Source organism: Acomys minous, assembly GCF_964271855.1.
Source record: "Acomys minous genome assembly, chromosome: 4".
Lineage (NCBI taxonomy): Eukaryota > Metazoa > Chordata > Mammalia > Rodentia > Muridae > Acomys > Acomys minous.
The window spans coordinates 48828379-48852991 of record NC_140486.1 but is presented as its reverse complement, the minus strand read 5'-3'; the positions used below and the strand labels follow the sequence as shown (position 1 = coordinate 48852991).

The following is a 24613-nucleotide window of genomic DNA, read 5'->3' as shown; positions in this document are numbered from 1 at the left end:
CTGTAGTGACGCGGAGGAAGCCGGAAGACTCGGGACGCAAAGTAAGGTGGCAAGTTTTCGTGGTGCACTGTGGGAAGAAGCTTGCCGCCGCTGTCTTCTAGAGGCCGTCTCGCGATCGCGGGCGTTGAGAGACCACCGCCAAGATGCCAGAGCGAGATAGTAAGGCTCGAATCAACTACTCTTTCTTGCCTGCGCATTTGGAGACACTAGGCGCGTTTTTGCGTTGTCGAATTGAAGCCAGGTGTTGTGTGATGGTTTGGAGCCTGCAAACCACTTGGTCCTCCGGAGAGGCCCAGCCGACCGAGCTGCCCCCAAATTTTGTTTCTTAGTGGAGGACCGGCGTTTAGAATTTTTGAGGCAGCCCTACCTCTCTACTCCGTCCTTAATGAACCGTGGCTTGTGCCTCTCTCTGCCGGACTTGGTTTGTTTATTTGACGCGGGAGGGGAGGGGCTCTCTACGCTCTCAGGCAAACCTCAAAGTTCCTAGTAGTTGGGATTACCGGATGCTGAGCTGTTTCACGTAGTACTTCCCAAGCGATCTTTAGAAATTTTGTTGTTTCTCGACTTCTTTCAGGAAAACCCGTCTTTATAGCTCACCCCCCCCCCCCCCCGCCAAGTGAGATGGGATCTCGAACCCAGGCGGGTTTTGAACTCACCATTCTGTCTCCACTGCTCATAGTCTGGGATGACAGGCTTGTGCCGCCACAAACAGCTCTTTTGCCGGTTTCTTTTTGAGATAGTCGGGATGTGTAGCCCACACTAGCCTAGAACTCTCTCAGCGGTCTTGCAGCCTCAATCTCCCCAGGGCTGGGATTGCAGGTTTGGGGCACCACCCTCAGCTTCTGACAATACAGCTTCTTGTAGTCTTATTTCAGCCCTTACTGCATAATCGCTGCCCCCCTTGGCTACTCGGTGGTTTATTTTTATAATCGCCAGGTTTTGCAAGGAACCTCAACGCATTAAAAAAGTGACTAATGTTATTTTTTTTTTCCCTCCAAGGTGAGCCCTTCTCTAACCCTCTGGCCCCAGATGGCCACGATGTGGATGATCCTCATTCCTTCCACCAGTGAGTATTTTGTCCTTGGACTTTGGAATGAGTTGAGCAATGAGCAGGGGGGGGGGGGGGTGTGTGTGATAGAGACGGTGAAAGAATCCTGAAATTTGTTGGTAAGAATGGTCAAAAAGTTCATAGAGGACGGTTTATTGAGAGGAAACCGTTAACCTATGCAACATGTCGAGCTTATTTTAACTTTATCATCAGATCACTCACCTTACCAACATAATGTAGCTATGCATAATTTTGTAAGTTATATAAAGTGATTGCTTTGGAGTCAGTTTTTTCAGTAAAGTTGTAATTATGGACTAAATAGAGGAAGAAGTTTGGACCATTTAGCCCTTTCTATCTGTGAACCTTAAGTGAATCAGAAACTCTACCTAAGAGTATGAGAGGAGCTGGCAGGGGGAGTCTAGTGTTTTCTGTTGTTTTATTACATGTGTAGGAATTTTCCTGGTAAAAGTTAAGCATTAGTAATGACAGGAAGATAGTCTTTTGTAATTTCACAAATTTAATCACTTTGGTTTTCTTTTTTTTGTTTGTTTGTTTGGTTTTTTTTTTTTTTGTTTTTTGTTTTTTTGAGACAGGGTTTCTCTGTGTAATAGCCCCTGGCTGACCTGGACTCACTTTATAGACCAGACTGGCCTCGCACTCACAGCGATCCGCCTGCCCCTGCCGACCAAATGCTGGGGTTAAAGGTGTGGGCCACCATGCCTGGCTAAATTTAATCACGTTTATATTATTTCTTTGTGTGGGTGGGTGCACATATAGAGGTCAGAGGACAGCCTTGGGGTTAGGTCTTCATCTTCCACTTTATTTTGAGATAGTTTCTTTTGTTCACTGCTGGGAGCCGGGTTGGGAGCCTACAAGCTTCTGATGGTTCTTGTGTTTCTGCCTCCCTCTCCTGATGAGGGTTATGCCGGGGTTACAGACAGTTATATTGCTATGTCCAGCTCTTCTGTGGACTCCAGAGGCCAGAACTCAGGTGGTGAGGCTTGCACGGCAAGACGTTACCTGCTTAGCTCTCTCCCCAGCCCTCTCTTCTTTGGAGATAGGGCCAGACTGGCATGGAGTTCGCGGCAATCCTCCTCTTTCAACTCCCCCGAGTGCTGAGATTGCAGGCATGAACTACTGTATCTTACTTCTTTTTACATTTTTAATTTTTCTTATTTACTTATTTATTTGAGGCAGGCTTTGCTCTGATCATCCTCCTGTCTCAGCCTCTGGAGTGCTGGGATTATAGGCATCTGTTCCCACATTCCAGCCTAAGAACCCCTGCCCCTATATTCTCATATTCTCCCCCCCTCTCTCTCCCTCTCTCTCTCTCTCTCTCCCTCCCTCTCTCTCTCTCTCTCTCTCTCTCTCTCTCTCTCTCTCTCTGTAATGCTGAGGATTGAACCTAGGGTCTTACACATGGGTTAGGCTCTTGCCCTTTAAGGGCAAGGCTTGCTTCAAATAGCAATTCTCCTGCCTCATTGCTTTCAGCTTTTGTCAGCATATGTACCGCGATAACCTTCAAGTCCCATTTTTGACAAGCTTGGTCCTTGGTTGTGTTATGCCCAGTTTTAGTAAAGAACTGAGTAAGCCTCCTACCCCAGCATTCCTGCCACTGTATGAGAATATCCATGTTCCAAAATTTCACTCATATTTGATTCAATAAAACTTCTGAGCCAGGCGTGGTGGCACACACCTTAAATCTCAGCGCTCTGGAGGCAGAGGCAGGTGGATCTCTGTGAGTTCAATGCCGGCCTGGTCTACAAGTGAGTCTAGGACAGCCAAGGCTACAGAGAGAAACCCTGTCTTGAAAAACAAAAACAAACAAAACAAAAACAAAAACAAATTTCGGAGCCAGATGGTGGTAGCACATACCTTTAATCCCAGCACCTAGGTGGTAGAGGCAGGCAGATCTCTTGAGTTGGAGACCAGCCCTAGTCTACAGAGTAAGTTCCAGGATGGTCGGGGCTACATAGCAAAACCCTGTCTTAAAAAAACAAAAACAAAAACCAAAAGAACCCAAAAGACCTCCCTCCAAGAAAAACCTTGTAGTAGTTAACACTAATATATTGAAAGTGGCATGTCTGCTTTCATTTATATATCTCTTTTGTTTTAGTAAAATTACTTATTTTCCAGCTTCTGTTTTCCTATTGGCTACTAATACTAACTGTTTTTTTGCAATTTCTTATAGATCAAAACTTACTAATGAAGACTTCCGGAAACTTCTTATGACCCCAAGAGCTGCGCCTACTTCTGCACCACCTTCGAAGTCACGTCACCATGAGTGAGTCCTTTTCATTCCTCTGTGTCCATTCCTGTGGAACCTTCTCGAAGCCCAGACTTCGTTTAAAGCCTCTGCTTCTGATTTTTGTCTCTATAAAGTTGTGACTGGGATGCCCTGGTTCTTACTGTTCCTTCCTGAGTCATTGCTGCTTCAGCTGGACAGATGTCTGGGCCCTGTTACTACTGTAGACTCATATTCTACAACAGGGTTTTTGTTTGTTTGGTTGGTTTTTCAAGACAGGGTCTCTCTGTGTAGTCTTGGCTGTCCTGGACTCGATTTGTAGACCAGGCTGGCCTTGAACTCAGAGCGATCCACCTGCCTCTGCCTCCCGAGTGCTGGGATTGAAGACATGGGCCACCACTGCCTTTTTTATTTTTTTTTTCAGTGATGTCTAGTATTAATGTCATTAGATATTTATGATGCTTTTCAAAACTTGAGAGATACAGATGCTGATAACATTATGACTGCCTGATTAACACTGTTTTTTGTGTTGTTTTTCCTTTTTTTCTCTCTCTCCACTTTTATTTAAGAGAGATCTGATTATGTAATCATGGCTAGCCTGGAACTCACTGTAGAGACAAGGTTGGCTTTACAGAGGTTATCTAAGTGCTGAGCTCAAAGCTGTGTGTCATCATAACTGGCTGTTGTACCTTTTTTTTGTTTGTTTGTTTTACCTTTTTAAAAGATATTGTCTAGACTTGACTGAACTTTACCATGTGGTCCAGGCTGGCCTTGAACTTAATGATCCTATTATCTCAGCCTCTGATTGTCCTCAGTGCCTTGTGGGTTTTAAGGACTGAGGCATTGTTTTACTACCACTGCGTTTCTCGTGTCTTGTAGGATGCCAAGAGAGTACAACGAGGATGAAGATCCAGCTGCACGGAGGAGGAAAAAGAAAAGGTGAAGGCCTGGGGGTAATGATTGCTCTGGAAGGGAATTCCGCTGTGGGCAGTGGACTGGGGGGTCTCTATAGTAACAGATGGGGTTTCCTACTGTGAATGTTCATTTATGAAGGGGCAGGTGGTAGTAGTTAAAAAAAAACTGAGTTAGAAGGAACTGAATTTCTGATGTTGAGGACGACAATCAAGGGTTCACTGGTGCCAGCCGTGGTGTTGAAGGCCTTTAATCCCAGCACTTGTGGGGCAGAGACAGCCTGGTCTAAAAAATGAGTTTCAGGACAGCTAGGACTGTTAACACAGAGAAACCCTATCTTGACTGTCAGTTCTATCAAACATACATAGTTTTCACCCTAGAGAGCGACTTGAAGATATGGGGAATTAGGAGCTCTTGTGTTGACCTTGAGATTGAAGCTGCTAGGCCTGACCTACTCCTTTTCTTTGGACACAGTTACTATGCCAAGCTTCGTCAACAAGAAATTGAGAGAGAGCGAGAACTTGCAGAGAAATACCGGGACCGTGCCAAGGAACGGAGAGATGGTGTGAACAAAGATTATGAGGAAACTGAACTGATTAGTACCACAGCCAACTATAGGGCTGTGGGCCCCACAGCTGAGGCGTGAGTACTGGGGGATCCTAAGGCCTGTTGCCATCCTGTCAGAGACATATTCACACTACAAATGTCTCTTACAGTTTAACCTACTCTGGAGCGCACCCTTAATACGTTTCAGAAGGAATTTGTTGTTCATAAGGGACGTTTCATTATGGCTTTCTCATTACTCAGGGACAAGTCAGCTGCAGAGAAGAGACGACAGTTGATTCAGGAGTCCAAGTTCTTGGGTGGTGATATGGAACACACCCATTTGGTGAAAGGGTTGGATTTTGCTTTGCTTCAAAAGGTGAGTTCTGTTTAAAGAGGTAGAGAGAGATGCTAGTGTTGCATGCTCATGTTTGGACCTTTGTGAGGTGAAAGACACATGGTTGTCCAGACCATTAGCTTGGTAGAAGAATGACAGGTGGCCTGTCTCTAGACGTTGTGGCTACTCTTCTTTCTGTTAGTCTGAATTCCTGGGTTGGGGGGGTGGTGTCTTCCTGTGTCACCCTGGTGTGGCTAAGGGCCCAGATCCCTCAGTTCCCTCTTTGTACACTCCTGTATTTATTAGGTACGTGCTGAGATTGCCAGCAAAGAGAAGGAGGAAGAGGAACTCATGGAAAAGCCCCAAAAGGAAACCAAGTGAGTAAATAGCAGGGAGGGCTTGACAGTCAGGAAGACGACACCTAAGGTGGAACACATTTTAGTGCCCCCCTCCCTCAACCTTTTTTTTTCTATTTCTATTTTCAGGAAAGATGAGGATCCTGAAAACAAAATTGAATTTAAAACACGTCTTGGTGAGTAGTTTCTGTAGTAGTGATTGCATTTTAGGTGGATTATAAGGAATTGTTTTGTTTTTTCCAGACAGGGTTTCTCTTTGTGTAGCCCTGGCTGTCCTGGAACTCTTCTGTAGATAGACCAAGCTGGTCTCAAACTCATAGAGATCTGTCTGTCTCTGTCTCCCAAGTGCTGGGCTTAAATATGTACCACCACCATGTGACATAAATATATTTAAAATTTTTTAAATTTTGATTTTATTAATTTATTCAGATTACAACTCAATTGTTATCCCATCACTTGAATCCTCCCATTCCTCCCTCCCTCCCACTTTCACCCTATTCCCCTCCCCTAGGTCTATGACCGAGGGGCACCTCCTCCCCCACTATATGGTCATAGGCTATCAAGTCTCATCTTGGTAGCCTGCTTATTCTTTTTTTTTTTTTAAAGATTTATTTATTTATTATTATGTATACAGTGCTGTCTTCATGTACACCTGTGGGCCAGAAGAGGGTATCAGATCACATTATAGATAGTTGTGGGCCACTATGTGGTTGCTGGGAATTGAACTCAGGACCTCAGGAAGAGAGGTCAGTGCGCTTAACCTCTGAGCCATCTATCTCTCCAGCCCAGGCATGCCTATTCTTTCTTTGAGTGCCATCAGGCCTCCCCACCAAGGGGAGGTGGTCAAATATGGGGCAGCAGAGTTCATGTCAGAGTCAGTCCCCGCTCTCCATAGGATTCAGAATGGATGGACTTATTTTCCATGTCATTTATGTCTCCTCAGACCAGAAGCCTTTTCAGGTCTTTAATATGTATGCATCAAAGAAGGTAGCATGGCTTGGAAGTGATGGTGCATCCTTGTAGTCCTAGAATTCACATGGCTGAGGCGGGAAGATTGCTAGTTAAAAGGCCAGCATTGGGTACATAGCAACAAGTCCTGCTTCAAAAAGCCCAAAATAGCTAATAGTTTGGTGGTGCATACCGATAAATCCCAGAATTTGGCAGAATAATGAAGAGTTGGGCCAGCCTGGGTGGCACAGTGATTCTCCCATCTCAAGTAAATAGTGAATGAATGATAGTAACTAAATAAAACCAGGTAATTTTTTAAAAGGTGAACATAAAATAACAAAAATGTAAAGGTCAGTAGCAGCTGGGTGTATTGGTGCACGCCTTTAATCCCAGCACTCGAGGAACAGAGGCAGGTGGATCTCTGTGAGGCCAGCCTGGTCTACAAAGAGAGTCCAGGACAGCCAGGGCTCTGTGTAACAGAGAAACCCTGTCTCGAAAAACCAAAAGAGAAAAAGAAAAAGAAAAAAGAAGGCTGGTAGCATGGAAGACTAGAGAGATAATTCAGTTGGTAAAGTGGTTTTTTTTTTTTTCAAGCAAAGGCAGGAGGAACTGAATTGATCCCAGAACCCGTGTATAAAAGCTGGGTGTGGAGCCACTCTTGTCATTTCAGTGCTGGGGGCCTGGGGACAAGTGGGTTCCTAGGTCTTGCTTGCTAGCCTGCTTAGCCATCTTTTGAGCCAATAAGATAACTTGTTGGCCTCTACATTTACACATGTACACGCCAGCCTGGTCTCCAAAATGAGTCCTCTGCCTCTGGAATGCTGGGATTAAAGGCAGGTGCCACCATCGCCCTCCCCTCCTTTTTTTTTGAGACATGGTTGCACTATATAGCTCTGGCTCTCACTCCCTATGTAGACAAGGCTGGTCTTGAACTCTGCCTCCTGAATGCTGGGATTAAAGGCTTGTGCTACTATTTCTGGCTTAGCTTTGTATTCCTTTTTGTTCATTGATTTTGTGTGTGTGTGTGTGTGTGTGTGTGTGTGTGTGTGTGTGTGTGTGTGTTTTGAGATGGGACTTGCTCTGTAGACCAGGCTGTTCTGAAACTCACAGGGATCCACCTGCCTCTGCCTCCTGAGTACTGGAATTAAAGCTGTGTCCAGCAGTTTTAGTATTCTTACTCAATAAAAGTAATAGTGCTCATCTCATAGGGTAGGGTTGTTTTGAAGATGTGCTGTTGCAGAGCACAAATAGCACCTGGCCTGGTGCCCAGCCCAGAGCAGGTGAATAATAAATAAATAACTTCTTACACTGACTGTTTGCTAATCTTTCCCTTTGTGTAGGCCGAAATGTGTACCGCATGCTTTTCAAGAGTAAATCCTATGAGCGAAATGAGCTGTTCTTGCCAGGACGGATGGCCTACGTGGTAGACCTGGATGATGAGTATGCAGACACGGACATCCCCACCACTCTCATCCGCAGCAAGGCTGACTGCCCCACCATGGAGGTCGGAGACCAATTCTAAGAGCCATATAACTTCAGATCTGCCTCCCTTGTCCTGTTCCTCATCTACCATTTCCTTATGTTTTGTTCTTTTTTTTTTTTTAAATCTCCTCAGTCTCTGTTGAACACATTCATCTGCACCAGCAATATTCTTGTCTAAACCACAATTTCTTACTGGAGCTATTAAGAGACTTATTATTTTTTCCACTCAAAGTCCAGTGTGTTTTGTTTGGACACTAGGTTTCTCTGGGTAGCCCTGGCTATCCTGGAACTTGCTCTGTAGACAAGACTGGCCTCCAACTCACAGATCCATCTGCCTCTGCCTCTTGAGTGCTGGGATTAAAGGTGTGTGCCACCATTGCCAGGCATTAATGCAAATTTTTGTTTTACTACCCTGTAAAAGTTTTCTGTGGTTTCTTCTTAGGGTTCAGAGTATAAAGTCTGAGCCCCTGCAATATTTGGACTTGTATCCTTTTATCAGCATGTCTCCCTATTGTTCTCTAGCTTTCTTGGCCTTCTTGTTTGGTTGGGTTTTTTTTGGTTTTTTGAGACAGGGTTTCTCTGTGTAGCCTTGGCTGTCCTGGACTCACTCTGTAGACCAGGCTGGCCTCAAACTCACAGCGATCCGCCTGCCTCTGCCTCCCGAGTGCTGGGATTAAAGGCGTGCGCCACCACGCCCGGCTTCTTGGCCTTCTTGAATGTTGTGTTTTGTTTTATATTTGTGTATATAAGCACTCTTTTTGCATGTATGACCTCATGACAGAAGAGAGCATCAGATTTCATTACAGGTGTTTGTGAGCCACCATGTGGTTGCTGGGAATTGAACTCAGGACGGACCTCTGGATGAGCAGCCGTGCTCTTAACCACTTCATTATGAGTCATCTACCTAGCTAACAACTGTATAAAACTTGTCCTTGAAATTAAGTGAATGGATAATAGACGGTGAGATTCCTGCTAAGAGGGGTATTATTCTTGCTTCTTGGGTTTTCCAGGCCCAGACGACACTGACTACAAATGACATTGTTATCAGCAAGCTCACCCAGATTTTGTCATACCTGAGGCAGGGTACCCGGAACAAGAAGCTCAAGAGGAAGGATAAAGGTACCTGATGGGAAGGGAAGGGCACCTTACTCTGGCCGGGGCATTTGGTGGTGAAATAAGGTTCTTGAAGCCTCTGTCTTGTAGACATTGGATGGCTTTTAGATAGCAGAGGAAAATGATGAAATGAACACTGGGGCAAAACAGCGTGTCCAAATTCTGCTTGACCCACTCAGTTGGGTTGAAGTATCAAGGAGAGTGGGAAGTTTTTATTCGTTCTAAACAGTAGATGGTTAAAAAGGCGCTGAGGCAGCAGAAGAGGCTCAGCAGTAAAGAGCATGCAGCCTTGATTCCCAACACTCAGTGTCGCTCACAACCATCTGTACGTCCAGTTCCAGGGGACCCAGCACCATTTCTTGCCTTCGGCTATACTAGGCACATTTGTGATGCACAGACATACATAAAGGCAAAACACCTATATCCCTAAAATTTGTTATTTTGGTTTTTTGTTTGTTTGTTTAGACAGGGTGTTTCTATGAAGCCTTGACTGCCCTGGAATTTGGTATTTTTACCAGGCCGGCCCTCAACCCATACAGATCTGTCTACCTCTGTGTCCCAAGTGCTGGGACTAAAGGCGTGCACCAACCATGCTTCACTGTTTGTTGTTTTTGTTTGTTTGGCTTTGGTTCTTTGAGACAGTGTCTCTCTGTGTAGCCTTGGCTATCTTAGATTCGCTTTGTAGACCAGGCTGGCCTTGAACTTACAGCGAGCCACCTGCCTCTGCCTCTCGAGTGCTGTGTTTACTTTTAATAGGTAAACTTTTTTTAAAATTTAAAATGTAGCTGAGCATGGTGGCAAATGCCACCTAGCACTCGGAGACAGAAGCAGGCAGATCCCTGTGAGTTCGAGACCAATCTGGTCTACAAATCCAGTCTAGGACAGCCAAGGCTACATAGAGAAACCCTGTCTCGGAAAACAAACAAACAAAAAAACAAACAAACAAAAAAACCCAAACAACTTAAAATGTGCTGAGAGTTGCTCTTTACAAACAGGAAAACTGGAAGAAAAGAAACCTCCTGAGGCGGACATGAAGTATGTATTCCAGCCCCATGTATCCGTGAGCAAGATATTTGTGTTTCTTGTCTTTGGCCCTTTTGAAGAATTGGCCAGCATGGGTATGTATGAGTTTAGCAACTAGTGATACCTGTTTTTCTCAGCATTTTTGAAGACATTGGGGATTATGTTCCTTCCACAACCAAGACACCTCGGGACAAAGAACGAGAGAGATACCGGGAACGGGAACGGGACCGGGAACGGGACAGAGACAGGGAGCGAGACCGGGAGAGAGACCGGGAAAGGGAGAGAGAGCGAGACCGGGAGCGGGAACGAGAGGAGGAAAAGAAAAGGCACAGCTACTTTGAGAAGCCAAAAGTGGATGATGAGGTGAGCTGTGTGCCCTTTATAATAGCAGGCTGTGAAGACTGTCCCTAGAAATGCCCTTCTAGGCAGGTACAGGACCCTCTCCTCAGTAGCCTTGTGGTCTCAGTAATAACTGGCCAGCTAACCTAGGGTGGGAGCCATCTTGGGAATGGGAGAAGTGGGTTAGGGAATCAATTCAGGCTTGAGGGGAGAGAGTAGAGATTCCTCTTAGTGGTCCTCACTTCAGTTTTTGTTTCCTTTTCAGCCCATGGATGTTGACAAAGGTGGGTTGTATCTACAGCTTCTTGCGTTGCTCTCACAGGCCTGCTCTCCTTGCAGAGCCCCACTTCTCTAAGCTGATGAAGGTGGCATTTAGGGGACTGCCTAGTTTTGGGCCCTCAAGAACCAGGTCTTAATTTATGGACTAGGTGGGCACATTTGCTCATGGAATTTCTTCAGTTCTGACGGTTTGAGGTGAGGCTGAGGTTGAGCATACAGTGTTCTAGATATCCTGTTAACCAGAGAAGCTCATTAGTTGGAGTTTGGTTAAAATATAGACAGAGAAAAGGAGTCCTTTACCTTAAAAATATATTTTAGGACTGGAGAGACGGCTCAGAGGTTAAGGGCACTGACTACTCCAGGTCCTGAGTTCAATTCCCAGCAACTACACGGTGGCTCACAACCATCTATAATGTGATCTGATGCTCTCTTCTGGCCTGTGGGTGTACATGGAGGCAAAGCACTGAATATGAGATAATAAACAAATAAATAAATATTTTTAAAAAATGTTTTAATTAGCAAGATGTTGTTGTATTCACCTGTAATCTCAGCATTCTGGAGCTGAGGTAAGATCAGAATTTCAAGGCCAACCTCAACTCCATAGTTATAGGTCAGCCTGCTTCAAATGCAAACAAAAACAAAATCCCCAGAACTACCACATTTATTTGTGATGTGTGTGTGCGTGTGCCCTTGGATGTGCTAGGACATACCCATGGAAGTGTAAAATTAACCTTTAGGAGTTGGTTCTCTCCTTCCATATCATGATTCTGGAATTAAACTGAAGTTGTTGGGCTTGGTAGCAAGGGATCTCACCTGCTAGCTATCTTGTGAATCCCATAAAAACATCTTTAAAGCTGGAATGAGGTTAGTGGGAGGAGTCAGCATCAGTTAAGGAGAGTTGTCTTTTCTTCCAGGACCTGGATCTGCCAAAGAGTTGATCAAATCCATCAATGAAAAATTTGCTGGGTCTGCTGGTTGGGAAGGCACTGAATCATATCCTTTCTTTACATTTTTGGGGGGTTTTAATTATCTTTCCTTATTTATATTGAGACAACATCTCTCTGGATAGCTTAGGCTGGCCTATAACTTGAGATTCTCCTTCCTCTCTCTTTTGAGATTGTGACATGCACTCCTGTGCCTGGCTGCTCCTGGGTTGTAGAGAGCCATTTTCTTTTTATCCAATTCCAGTTGTTTTTCAGTTCCCTTTTACTTGCCTTTGCTCTCTTTTATGTTGTGTTTTAGCTAGGATGGAATCAGGCTTTGTGGGGCTGGAGAGATAGCTCAGTGGTTAAAAGCACTGGCTGCCAAATTGGGTGTGGTGGCACATGCCTTTAATCCCAGCACTTGGCGGGCAGAGGGAGGCGATCGCTGTGAGTTCGAGGCCAGCCTGGTCTACAAAGCTACTCCAGGATAGCCAAGGCTACACAAAGAAACCCTGTCTCGAAAAACCAAAACCGAAAACCAACCAACTAAACAAACAAAACACTGGCTGCTGTTCCAGAGGTCCTGAGCTTAGTTCCCAGCAACCACATGGTGGGTTACAACCATCTATAATGGAGTCTGATTCCCTCTTCTGGTGTGCATGAAAATAGAGCACTCATATACATAAATAAATCTTTAAAACATTTTTTTTCTTTTTAAAGAAAAGAAATCAGACTTTGTATCAAAGAACCAGTTCAGACTATAGCTGGCTTCTGAAATGTTCATGTTGAAGCCTCTGGTCCCTCTTGGCTGAATCTTTTCTGTAAGTGATGGATCGCCCACCCTCACCACCCCCAGACAAGGTTTCTCTATGTAGCTGTCCTGGCCTCACTCTGTAGACCAGGCTGGCCTCGAACTCACAGAGATCCACCTTCCCCTGCTGAGTGCTGGGATTTAAGGCATGCACCACCACTCCCGGCTCTGGAGACTTTTCTTTAACATAGCATATGTTGAAGAAGCCAGAAGACAAGAAGCAGCTGGGGGATTTCTTTGGCATGTCCAACAGTTATGCAGAATGCTACCCAGCCACGTAAGTGAGACCCTAACTAAGGGAGATTGGGATGATTGGGTGATGAGATGTAAATTTGACCCTAAGAGCCCTTTCTACTTGGGCAACTTCTGTGTAGTTCTGAGATGTTTATCAAGTGGGTTTCTAAATAAAATATAGTAAAACTGATCTAACGCATCTGTTCAACTACTGTTTCTCTTTAGGATGGATGACATGGCTGTAGATAGTGATGAAGAGGTAGATTATAGCAAAATGGACCAGGTATGAGGTTAAAAGGGTGTTTAAGGATGTCGGGGACCTTTGATCAGTAATTTAAAATTTTTAAATATTTATTTAGTGTGTGCCATCACATGAATGTGGAGGTCAGGGGACATTGCAGGAGTCAGTTCTCTCCCGTAGTGATTAGTTTAAAACATGGGTTTGTTGTTGTTGTTTTGTTTTGCTTTTGAAACAGGATCTTGTAGCCCAGGTTGGACATGTAGCTGAGGATGACTTTGCCTGATCCTCTTGCCTCCACTCTCTGGTCCTGAGATTATAGGTGACAGGTGTAAACTACCATGCCCAAATAAAAGAAATTTTTATTTTTCACTGCTAGGAATTGAACCCCAGAACCTTTGCATGCTAGGCAAGTGATTTACCACTGAGTACATCTCAAGCTCAGAGAAACTTGTTTTCTGCTGTCTTAGGGATCAAATTGGAGCCTTCATACATTGCTCTCCTGCTGAGCCACATACCCAAGAACATGGTTTATCTCGGAGCCTTGTTTAATTTTACCTCTGCCATTTGCCAGTTTATGACCTTATCTTGTTCTTCACCTGTTTCCAACTGCCTTTGCTTCTACATCAGAAAAATAGAAATCTACTTCTCATTTTAGAATTTTTGTTAGAATGGGGGTATATGTTTAGTGCTCAGAGTAATGTGTACACAGTATGTACATAGGAAACATTATTAGGGTGAGATTTATTACTGGTGGATTATTATTATCTGGAATTGTGGGTGTCTGGTGTTGTTTGGAGAAAATTTCCTTTCCACTGATAGCTCTTCCTGCCCTACTGCTCTATTGCAGGGTAACAAGAAGGGCCCCTTAGGCCGCTGGGACTTTGATACTCAGGAGGAATACAGCGAGTATATGAACAACAAGGAGGCTTTGCCCAAGTGAGTAACTACGAACAGAGAATAGGATGTGGCATTTGGTGAACTAGCCAAAATGAGCCAGTACTGGGTTAGAGGTACACTGTAGTCTAGCTGTGATGTTTCCAGGTAGGTACTTTGCCCACAGAGCCCTTTAAGAAAACCTTCCTACTGCTATGAAACCTCTAATGCATTTTTCCCACAATGGCCCTTTTCAGGGCTGCATTCCAATATGGTATCAAGATGTCTGAAGGACGGAAAACCAGACGCTTCAAAGAGACCAATGATAAGGCAGAGCTTGATCGCCAGTGGAAGAAAATAAGTGCGGTCAGTGGAATCCTTCCTTCCTCTCTCTCTCTCTCTCTCTCTCTCTCTCTCTCTCTCTCTCTCTCTCTCCTTTTTTTTTGAGATGGTTTTGCTGTGTAGCCTTGGCTGTCCTGAACTCTGTAGACCAGGCTAGCCTCAAACTCAGAGGTCCGCCTGCCTCTCCTCCCCAGTGCTGGGATTAAAGCAGTGCATCACCACCCAGCATAGTGGGCTCTTTCTTAGGTGGGAGGGTTGCAGTTGAGAAGAGAAATTTATTGACAGATCTAGGATGAGGCAGGTGGGCAGCCATGGAAATTGAGAGAGGTCACCTTTGGGCCTTAGGTGGACTTAGACAGCCAGCGGCATGCTTATGAGCTACTGCTGTTCTTTTACAGATCATCGAGAAGAGGAAGAAGATGGAAGCTGATGGGTGAGCAGCATTGCTTTCTCTTTGGGGCTGGTGAACATTGTTCAGTATACTGAAATTATGCTGATCTGTTTCTCTTTTGATTTCAGGGTTGAAGTGAAAAGACCAAAGTACTGATCTCTAGTTCCAACCATCATCACATTGGCTGTTTTTAGTTGGTTGGTTGTACAATTCCTTGAAAAATTACAAACTATTTTTGTTTGTGAATGTTTATAAATGTTTATTGTGTAACTCTTTATAGATCTGCCTCCCAAGTGCTAAGATCAATGGCAGTGCAGTGACATTTCCAGCATGTTCCATTAAAATTAGTTAAGCCTCCTGTCTTCTTTTCTGTGTTGGACATTCCTTCTTGAGGGTCCCAGGAGGAAGAAGGCTAGTAGTTCCTGTAGTTGTCCGCATGTTAGGTCTCAGCCTGTTAACATATTAAAGCTGACACTGGCCTCCAGGTTCTCCCAGCATACCTCAGGCCCTACCTGTTATAGGGTCCTCCCAGCTGGCATACTCCACCCCCTACCTCAGACTCTTCAGACAGTTCTCTGGGGTGGGCTTTCCCATCTCCCAGTTTCTCTGATATCTGTATAATCCTCCATTTTGGTTGCACACCTGCTTTGGCCTCTTGGTCACTGCTCCAGGTTACCTTCACTCCCTCTTCTCCTTCCCGCACATTCCCCCTCCTCACATGGCTCAGTTTAGGGTCACGTTCAGTCTGGATCCTTCCAGATGCCTCTGGTGATGCTCTCCCTCATATCTGCATTAAGCCTCCACAGAATCTAGGAGTAGTCATGTCCTTTGATTTCTTTCTTTTTTTTTTTTTTTTCTTCAGTCAATGAAATAGTGTGTTTTTCCTGCACAAATTCTAGGTTTCTAGACAGTCTTTACTAGGCCAGCTTCAAGGGGAGAAGGGAAGAAAGTCACTGATGGGCAAGAGAGGTGTCAAGTTGAATGGTCAAACTTTCTCAGTCCTGTCTGGCCAGGATTCTAGTCCAGAGTAGAGATTCTCTGGGGACTAAGATCATCCTGCTGGCTTGTCAAGGCTGCATAGGATTGGGCTCTTAGTGAAGTTGTATTAATAAACATCATTTGTGGAAACAAAGCCTTTCATGAATTTATGCCCTTAGGGGATCATGAGTAGTGTTGCATTCAACCCAAAACCCTGGCTAAAGAGCTAAAGGGTGTGCCGAGGCGAAAACTGGTATATCTGGTGGCACACACCTTTAATCCCAGCACTGGGGAGGCAGAGCAGGCGGATCTCTGAGTTCGAGGCCAGCCTGGTTTACAAAGTGAGTCCAGGACAGCCAGGACTGTTATACAGAGACTCTGTCTTGAAAAACCAAAATGAATAAATAAATAAAAATAAAGGTTTTGGTGTCCTTCACCCTGAGAAGTTTGTCGAGGCCCAGGGTGGGCCTGCCACATAACCTTTCTGCCCTTTGCCAGCACTTTGGCTTGGTGTGCATTAGATATTTATTAGGGTCTCTACTTTCTCTGGCTGAACACTGAGCCTAAGATCAGTGGTCTCACTAGGTCCAAGAGAAGCTAGAATGTCACTAAGCTTAACTATTGACTTTGTGATCATTTTCATCTTGATAGGAAAAGGTATTTTTGTTTGGCGTTGCACATTAAACTCAGCTCTGCATACTAGACAAGCACCCCACCACTAAGCTAAAGCCCCAGCTGTGGGAAAGGGCTTTTGGAGTGTTTCCCAAAGTGCTTAAGAGGTAAAAAATGGGCTGTCTTCGACAGTACCTAGGATAGCTTTAAAGAAACTAGGCCACAGTTCTAATTAGGAAAAAGGTCACAGAGACATTCATATGGATACTTAGAGTCAACAAAAGCAAGATCTGAGGGTTGACTGCAAAATTAATATTTCTACAAGTACTCTAACCCTTTAATCCCTCAGCAGATAGGTTATTTATGCTCTTTGAAACCCTTACCCTCACCTCATACTCACTTTTTTGGCAAGTTCTAACTATATTAGGCTGGCCTGGAATTCTCAAAAGAGCCACCTACCCTCCCTTCCCCCCCAAATAAAGGGGTGTCCACCATGCCCAACTCACTTCACTTTTTAAGTTTTAGGTTTCAGCACATGCCTTCCAAGGCCTAGTTGCACAGGTCCTTTTCAGCCAGCCACAGGGACTGTCCTACCGTGCAAAACACTCTGGTTATTGGAACCTCTGATAACAAGAATGCTCAGAACATCAGCTGTCATGCTTGTTTTCCTGGTGGCCTAAGGACAGGTCAGGGGTTAAACTGTCCAGATGTTCACTGTCTCTCCGGAGGCCAGGAAGATGTTGGTGTGGGCAGCAGTTTGGACATGTGTGCAGGCTGCCTCCTTTTACTGACCCCTGTGTTAACTTAGGCATGTGTGGACTTTTGCCCCTTTTTGTGCAGCATGCCTGCTGCTAGCCTCAGTCTTAGGGTTCACCAAGTCACGAATAACTGGGATCCCTCTATCCTGTATGTTAGGATAGGACTGAGTGGAGAGAAGAATTTAGGGTGTCCCCAAATACGTGAAGTGGCTTAAGAGGGAGGGCAGGCCTTGAAGGCCACACAGTCCAGCTACCCCTAGCACAGGTCACAGTGGGCCAGGTAAGATGGGTCTGGGGTTGGGGGAGAAGGGACATGGCGCAGCTGCTGAGGCGGCAGTAGAGCAAACTTTAGTATTGGAGTTTAATCCCTGTAATCTACGTAAAACCGGAAGGAGAGAAGCAACTCCATAACGCTGTTCTCTGACACGGAAAAAACTGGCTGGGAGAGTGGGGGTGGGGGAGTTGGGTCCTCTGAAAACACACCCATACTTTCTGCTGTGCTTTTCTTAGCGATTTTTTTCTCTTAGCATTTGTCTTTCAAACAAGCAAAACAACAACAACCAAAACAAACCTTTTATAAAATGCAACTAGGCTACGTTTAAAAAATTAAGAGGGGGCGGTGAGTTAGTGAATCTTAGAGGACGCAGCACGCGGCGCTCGCCCCACCCACACCAGCTGCAGCAGTCCCGCCTCTTCTGACGTCCTCCCCAGTTCACTTCCGATCCCGCCTGCTCCGGGAAGCAACTACTTAGGCCACGCCCCCTGCAAGGTCGGCTCCCCGGCGCGCGTGGACCCATCCTATGGACCGCACGTGTAAGGAGAGTCCAGCAGAGGACTCGAGCAATGAAGAAGACGAGCTTGACTCCACCAAGGCAGCACCCCGGATCCGTGATACCCCAGAAGACATCGTGTTGGAAGCGCCAGCCAGTGGCCTGGCGTTCCACCCGACCAGAGACCTGCTGGCAGCTGGGGACGTGGACGGGGACGTGTTTGTGTGAGTAGGTTGTAGGGCGGAGGGTCTTCAAACTCCTCTGGAGTGGGTGCGGATAGGGAGTGTGGCGGGAAGACAGTTTATGAGACGCAGGTGGCCCGACTTGTTAGCAATATTCAGCAAGTGTGCTTGTGAGGCCTCAGATTGATTCCACATCCCTCGCCATCTTTTTTTTTTTTTTTTTTTTTTTTAAAGGCAGGGTATCTTGTTGATCCTGGAGCGCGATGATCCTTGACGGTGTTAACTAGCTAGCTAGTTTGCGCCCTAAGTGCTGGGATTAGAGTTGGCTACCATACCTACCTAGCAAGCACGTTATCCACTGAACCATCTCCCCAGCCCTCCCCACCTCTGTTTTGTTCCAATTTGTCAGGAGGGTGACATTGGTCAGAATATACAGTCATTAACTGTCTTTCTCTAGCTTCTGTGGACACTGTCTGGCTTTTACTTTTCAACTTCTGGGACTGTTTTCTGTCAGTGTTATTTTCCTTTGACACAGCATCTCACTGGAGCCCTTTGAGTAGGCTCAAAGGGTCCTCTGACTTCAGTCTTAGATTTTTTTTTCCCCTTGGTGTTTTGAGACAGGGTTTCTTGGTCTGTAGACCAGGCTGACCGCCTCTGCCTGCTGAGTGCTGGGATTAAAGGCGTGGACCACCACCACCCAGCTTGGTCTCAGAATTCTTAAGACTATAGGCACCAACCAATACACTGAGCTTGCCATTAGTTTATCACGTTTTTTTTGGGGGGGGGGCTCACAGTGGTCCAGACCCAATTTTTCCTCAGTCTCAGGCTTTTGAGAATGGGGAAGAGGATGGAGTGTGATGGTTTGTACCTGTATTCCCAGCATCCAGAACGATGAGACAAAAAGATGGCAGGTTCCAGGCTAACCTGGACAGTAGTGTTACACATTTTTAGTCCCGGTACTTAGGAGGCCTTGGTTCCAGGATAGCCAGGGCTACACAGAGGAACCCTGTCTCGGAAAAACAACAAAACAAAACAAAAAAAGAATTATTGCCAGGCGTGGTGGCACACGCCTTTAATCCCAGCACTCAGGAAGCAGAGGTAGGTGGATTGCTGTGAGTTCAAGGCCAGCCTGGTCTACATAATGAGTCCAGGACAACCAAGGCTACACAGAGAAACCCTGTCTCGAAAAAACCAACCAACCAACCAAACAACCAAACAAAAAAAATTGTACAAAAATAAAACAAGTTCCAGGCTAACTAGGCTATAAAGTGAGATCTTTTCACAACCCAACCCATTCTCCCAAAATAGTCCTGTACAGATCTAAATTTGAAGCTAATCTAAAATAATAAATGAGCCAGTTGGTGGTGGCACACACCTTAAGTCCAGCACTTGGGAGGCAGAAGCAGGTGGCTCTGTGAGTTCGAGGCCAGCCTGGTCTGCAAAGCAAGTTCTAGGACACCCAGGGCTACACAGAGAGCCCCTATTTTGGGGGGAAAAAAAAAGCTGGGTGTGATGGATGGTGCACACCTTTAATCCCAGTAGATGGATCTCTGTGAGTTGGAGGCCAACCTGGTCTACAAAGAGAGTTCCAGGACAGCCAGGGCTATTTCACAGAGAAACCCTGTCTTGGGGAAAAAGAAAAAAAGAAAAGAGGTGGGGGGGAAGGCAAAGTATTTACCCAGTGTGTGGGAGTCTTGGGTTCAGTCTCCAGTACTACAAAGAAAATGGGTAACCAGAATAGTGTGTCTGCTCTTTGGTCTCTGGAGGTTGGTCTTTGTGCTCCAGGTGTGGCATGAGGTCATTCACTCTTTTTCTTTTTTTTCTTTTTGGTTTTTCAAGACAGGGTTTCTCTGTGTAGCCTTGGCCATCCTGGACTCACTTTGTAGACCAGGCTGACCTCGAACTCACAGCGATCCGCCTGCCTCTGCCTCCCGAGTGCTGGGATTAAAGGCGTGCGCCACCACACCCGGCCGGTCACTCACTCTTGCTTCCTTCCCCTCAGCTTTTCCTACTCTTGTCAGGAGGGAGAAACCAAGGAACTCTGGTCCTCAGGACACCACCTCAAGTCCTGCCGAGCTGTCCTCTTCTCAGAGGATGGGCAGAGTGAGTACCGGGGGAAGGCAGCAGCCAGCCAGCCAGCTGTGTGGTAGAGGGGAAGAGGACAGCGAGCAGTTCCATAACCCACGCCTTTCCCCCTAGAACTTGTTACTGTCTCCAAGGACAAAGCAATCCACATATTAGATGTCGAACAGGGACAGCTGGAAAGACGGATTTCCAAGGCTCACGGGTAAGGGAAACCAACTAGGGATAGGTGCACCTGGTGAGGGGTTAAGGGCTGCAGCCCCTACTCCAACGAATTCACGCTCTCCGTGTCTGCAGTGCTCCCATTAACAGCCTGCTGCTTGTGGACGAGAATGTCCTCGTGACTGGGGATGACACGGGTGGCATCCGGCTGTGGGACCAGCGTAAGGAGGGCCCGTTAATGGATATGCGGCAGCATGAGGAGTACATCGCTGACATGGCTCTGGACCCAGCCAAAAAGCTGCTGCTCACAGCCAGGTGCAACCCTAGACCCGACTCCCTGCTCAGTCCCTCCCTCTGCGCCTGAGGTGACTAGGCACCCACTCTGTAGTATAGTCTTCCTAACACGGAGCTTCCGCCCCATCCCGTCTTGTCTGCTCGTTCTCTACAGTGGAGATGGCTGCCTCGGGGTCTTCAACATCAGGAGACGCCGGTTTGAGTTACTCTCAGAGCCTCAGTCGGGCGATCTAACCTCCGTCACCCTCATGAAAGTACAGCTGGGTATGATGGGATGGGGGGGGTACCTATTCCAGGGGTCTTATGGTGAAGTGGCCCCACAAACATGGTTTGCCCTGTTGCCGTGCAGTATGGGAGGAAGGTGGCCTGTGGATCCAGTGAAGGGACCATCTACCTCTTCAATTGGAATGGTTTCGGGGCTACCAGTGACCGCTTTGCCCTGAGAGCGGAGTCCATCGACTGTATGGTTCCAGTCACCGAGAGTCTGCTGTGCACTGGGTCCACAGATGGAATCATCAGGTGAGGCGGCCAGAGAGCACGGGATGTCCGAAACCAAGCTGGCCGGTACCTAACACTCTTCTCTGTCCAGGGCTGTGAACATCCTGCCAAACCGAGTGGTAGGCACTGTGGGCCAGCACTCTGGGGAGCCTGTGGAGGAGCTAGCCCTATCCCACTGTGGACGCTTTTTGGCCAGTAGTGGCCACGACCAACGCCTCAAGTTTTGGGACATGGCTCAGCTGCGGACTGTGGTTGTGGATGACTACCGGCGACGCAAGAAAAAGGGGGGGCCACTTCGTGCCCTGAGCAGTAAGGCCTGGAGCACTGATGACTTCTTTGCGGGGTTGAGAGAAGATGCCAAGGCGCCAGAGGAGACGGTGAAGGAGAGCGATGATGACAGTGACTGAAGGCATGAGTACAGGACAAGGAGCGTTATTTTCTGGGACAGAATCCCTAAAGAAAAAAAATTTTTTTTTTGATGCTGTAGATTGAACCTACTACGTTGAACACAAAATAAGCTTAGTTCTACCACTGAGTCACAGCCCGAGTCCCCAAACAGGGATTTTCAATACTCTATTATTGTACCATGTACTCAAGGTCCGGAAGTGGGAAAGGCATTTGCTTGCCCAACCATTGTAAAAATAAACTCCACTATGGCAAAGACAGCACAGACAGGTGTGTATACCAACCAGGTTTTTAATATAAATAAAACTAGTATAGAAAAAACAAACCATATAAGCACAAACCGGTGACAAGTGGGGCCCTTTGGTTCAGCTAGCTTTCCAAATAATAACAAAGATTCATCTCGCAAGCTCTTGTGTGGGTATGGTGAATATTTGTCAAGCAGGGAAAAGTGAGTAAGGGTACTAGCTCAGAGGTCAAAGCAGACCCTGGGCTCAATGGGGGGGGCGGGGCGGGGGGAGGGCAAGGTTCCTCACAGCTGAAGTAGCACTTAGGTGTGACAGGGTCCTGTCCCAGCAGGGAAACATGTCACCAGGCCCCTGTCCCTCTGGGGTTAAGTTGTGGCTGCCCAGGCCTGCTGGGCTGGGGATTGGCACAGGCTCATCCTACCCATTTAGGGTGCCTGTAGCAAGAACGGGAGGGGGGGTCACTGCTTAACCATAGTACCTGCCTCAGCCCCAGGAGACCACAAGCGGGTCCTAGACTCACTCAGTGTCTCCAGCAGCTGGGCAGACACAGCATCCTTGGCCACCTCATGCCCATCCTGCCAATCAGAAGCCAGCACAACCCAAATGAGGCCACTGAAAGGCACTGGGTGCCCGGGGATCACAACCTGGTACCAAAAGCGATGCCAGCCAGCGGGCCCTGTTGCTAAACACTTGGTAAGGAACACTGGGGGGCCCAGCTTCATTCGCTGACACAGCAGCTGCAGAGCAGCCCGAGCCCCTTGGGACCCTAGCTTGTCCCTGGTCTGGGTTAGCTGGCTGCCTTCTGGCTGTAGGAACCGCAGCGAGGGACCTGCAAGCTGTTGGCGGAAGTGGTGTTTCAGGTCTGGCTTGAGCCACTCCACAGCCACCTGTTCTCCACAGAGGCGAGACTGCCCTGCAAGAAAAAGGCAAAGAGACAAGGGCAGATCTAATTAGGCACAGGAACCAAGTACTTAGAAGTCACCAGACTGACTTCTTTGAGGCGACTTGCCACAGGCCAAATTTAATGCCTCTCCACTTCTGGGTGGTGTGACAGCTTTCCTAGGCTTCATTGTATTTACTTGTAAAGGGGCTGTGATGACACGTACCTTGTAATTGTTCCCCGGGGGAAAACAGAGTTGACAGGCTTTATTTACCTAATAGCCATCACAACAGCCAACGTTTCTCAGTCAAGGAAACCTGACACCCAGATTAGCACTGCCTGATCCCGAGGGAAGCAGGCACTACTACCTAGGTAAACAGGCTCAGTTGGACTCTTGTAAAACACCAAGATTTAATTCTGAGGATTAAAACAGTGGTGGTGGTGGTGCACGTCTTTAACTCCAGCTCTGGAGGAGCAGAGGCAGGTGGATCTCTGTTGAGTTTGACACCAGCCTGCCCTACAAGGCCAGTTCCAGGTCAGCCAGGGCTACACAGAAAGAGCCTGTCTGGAAAAACAAAACCAATAGCTACAACGTTTGGGAAGGAGTCAGATAAGTAAGTGGTGGCTTAAATTTAGGGAAGCAGTGGTTGTAGCACTACGCGCTTTGGGGAAATGTTGCTAAGTAACCAGCGCCCTCCCGCAGCTCCCACCCCTCCTACCTTCTACCAGGGCCTTTTTGGCCATGGCAGCAGCTCGATGCGTGCTGAACTTGAGCAGCGCGATCTGAGAGGGCGCAGAACGGGGGCTAGGTAGCAGCAGTGTCTCCTGCAGGCAGGGAGCCAAAGGTTGCAGGGCGAGCAGTAGCGCCCGGCGGTTCAGGCTCGCAGGCAGCCCATCTACCGTCAGCTCGCACTTCTCGGTGCTTCGGCACACCAGGAGCTGGCAAGAAGGCCGCAGCTGGTGGTTGTGCAGCGTAGCAATGGCAGCTTGGGCGCCGCGCCGTGAGCTGTAGCGCGCATAGGCGAAGCCGCGGTTTAGGCCACTGAAGGTCATCATCAGACGGAACTCATAGAGGCGCCCCACGCGCTGGAAGAGTGGGATCAGCTGGTGCTCGTACACATCTTGCGGTAGCCGTCCGATAAACACCTCGGACCCTGAAGGGGGCGGGCTGCCCACCCAGCCTGGAGGGAGAGGATATGGAGGAGTACTGCCGTCCACAGGGATGATTCTATCTCTAAGCTCCAGGAAAAAGCTGGGATGAGGGGGAGTTCATTTGGAAATACTGACACACACACACACACACACACACACACACACACACACACACACACGGCTCTCTGGTCGTTAGCAAAATTAGGCAACTGGACTGTGTTGACTAGGCTGGCACTGAGGGGGTGTACCACCTTCCACGAGGAGATTGGAAGGGAAGCCAGACAAATAGCCGCATCTAGTAGAGTATGTCAGGTAGTTTGGGTTTTCTGACTTTGGATGCTTGGGATAGGGCCTTTCCTCAGAGAGTGGCCGAGGCTGGCGTACTGCCACAGGGGGCTGGGGCTAACCATACCTGGGGGCGGCCCGCCATACTTCCTTTGCCCGTTGACCTGCACCAGGCGGATGCCAGTCTCCCTTACCCACGCCTCCAGGGCTGCCTTGTTCTCTGGATTCACCCTCTCACACCATTGCTGGGGGAAAAGACGTAGGTTGGAATGGAGCATCCCTGGCCCGTCCCACTTCGCAAGAGGTGTTGCGAGGTGGGGTGGGGGGAGCAGGGGGGGGTCACTGAAACTGTCCCCTTCTGCAGGCAGGGCCCAAGGACTCCTCAGGCCTTCATTTGCTTACCTCACACTCCCGTTTAGACTGCATAACTCTCTCCCAAGACTGCCAGAACCCTCTTTAGAACTTCCGTGGATTTCTGCCTCTGGAATATTCCCTGCCCTCCACGCCCCCTCAAACTCTCATTGGCTCTGAGTGTGACCCCGCCTCTCGATGAGGCAAGCATCGCCCGTGCGCGAGCCCTTGGAAATCTCGAACCTCTCCTAGGAGCGTGGGTGGGAGGAGCTCCATCCCTCGAGGGGCGGGGGCGGGAGCTGAGCTCTGGGGAGGGTAGACGCTGGATGCAAGAACCTTACAGGGCCAGACGGTGGTGGTGTCTTAAATCCCAGCAATTGGGAGGCTGAGGCAGGTGGATCTCTGTGAGTTCAAGGCCAGCCTGGTCTACATAGCGAGTTCCAGGACAGCCAAGGCTACACAGAGAAACCCTGTCTCGAAGGGGAAAAAAGCAAAAAAAAAAAAAAAAAAAAAAGAACC

At 47.4% G+C, this 24613-nt stretch overlaps 3 protein-coding genes across 4 annotated transcripts; 2 read left to right on the top strand and 1 right to left on the bottom strand.

Moving 5' to 3' along the window:
• Nucleotides 1–4: 4 nt before the first annotated feature.
• On the top strand, nucleotides 5–14798 carry IK (IK cytokine). Its single transcript, XM_084780357.1, has 20 exons — nucleotides 5–159; nucleotides 1000–1066; nucleotides 3240–3332; nucleotides 4173–4232; nucleotides 4680–4847; nucleotides 5013–5127; nucleotides 5392–5462; nucleotides 5571–5617; nucleotides 7730–7893; nucleotides 8882–8990; nucleotides 9980–10019; nucleotides 10145–10370; nucleotides 10612–10630; nucleotides 11540–11618; nucleotides 12556–12636; nucleotides 12819–12876; nucleotides 13682–13770; nucleotides 13965–14073; nucleotides 14448–14482; nucleotides 14569–14798. Exons 1-20 carry the CDS (start codon nucleotides 144–146, stop codon nucleotides 14594–14596), a joined length of 1674 nt encoding a protein of 557 aa, XP_084636483.1. The 5' UTR covers nucleotides 5–143; the 3' UTR covers nucleotides 14597–14798.
• Nucleotides 14799–17505: 2707 nt separating this feature from the next.
• Nucleotides 17506–21437, top strand: WDR55 (WD repeat domain 55). The gene is made up of 7 exons (XM_084779429.1): nucleotides 17506–17782; nucleotides 19743–19843; nucleotides 19940–20027; nucleotides 20120–20299; nucleotides 20433–20532; nucleotides 20628–20797; nucleotides 20868–21437. The coding sequence occupies exons 1-7, from the start codon at nucleotides 17589–17591 to the stop codon at nucleotides 21181–21183; spliced, it is 1149 nt and encodes a 382-aa protein (XP_084635555.1). The 5' UTR covers nucleotides 17506–17588; the 3' UTR covers nucleotides 21184–21437.
• A 17-nt stretch (nucleotides 21438–21454) lies between these two features.
• On the bottom strand, nucleotides 21455–24611 carry DND1 (DND microRNA-mediated repression inhibitor 1). 2 transcript variants are annotated; one of them, XM_084779431.1, is made up of 4 exons: nucleotides 24146–24611; nucleotides 23871–23988; nucleotides 23026–23487; nucleotides 21455–22339 (listed from the first exon to the last, which is right to left on the bottom strand). In XM_084779431.1, the coding sequence occupies exons 1-4, from the start codon at nucleotides 24167–24169 to the stop codon at nucleotides 21885–21887; spliced, it is 1059 nt and encodes a 352-aa protein (XP_084635557.1). In that variant the 5' UTR covers nucleotides 24170–24611; the 3' UTR covers nucleotides 21455–21884. The 2 variants fall into 2 exon arrangements, with proteins under 2 accessions (XP_084635557.1, XP_084635556.1); XM_084779430.1 differs by having other exon boundaries at nucleotides 23871–24611.
• Nucleotides 24612–24613: the final 2 nt, after the last annotated feature.

Bases quoted from the DNA above. Each gene is read 5' to 3' on its own strand.
- IK (XM_084780357.1), top strand. The intron at 4,233-4,679 runs GTGAAGGCCTGG...CTTTGGACACAG, and splicing joins CGGAGGAGGAAAAAGAAAAG to TTACTATGCCAAGCTTCGTC. The intron at 13,771-13,964 runs GTGAGTAACTAC...GGCCCTTTTCAG, and splicing joins AACAAGGAGGCTTTGCCCAA to GGCTGCATTCCAATATGGTA.
- WDR55 (XM_084779429.1), top strand. From the start codon at position 17,589: ATGGACCGCACGTGTAAGGAGAGTCCAGCAGAGGACTCGAGCAATGAA. The intron at 20,300-20,432 runs GTGCAACCCTAG...CGTTCTCTACAG, and splicing joins AAGCTGCTGCTCACAGCCAG to TGGAGATGGCTGCCTCGGGG. The intron at 20,798-20,867 runs GTGAGGCGGCCA...TTCTCTGTCCAG, and splicing joins TCCACAGATGGAATCATCAG to GGCTGTGAACATCCTGCCAA.
- DND1 (XM_084779430.1), bottom strand. From the start codon at position 24,021: ATGCTCCATTCCAACCTACGTCTTTTCCCCCAGCAATGGTGTGAGAGG. The intron at 23,488-23,870 runs GTATGGTTAGCC...CTCTCCCTCCAG, and splicing joins GTATGGCGGGCCGCCCCCAG to GCTGGGTGGGCAGCCCGCCC. The intron at 22,340-23,025 runs GTAGGAGGGGTG...TTTTTCTTGCAG, and splicing joins CAAAAAGGCCCTGGTAGAAG to GGCAGTCTCGCCTCTGTGGA.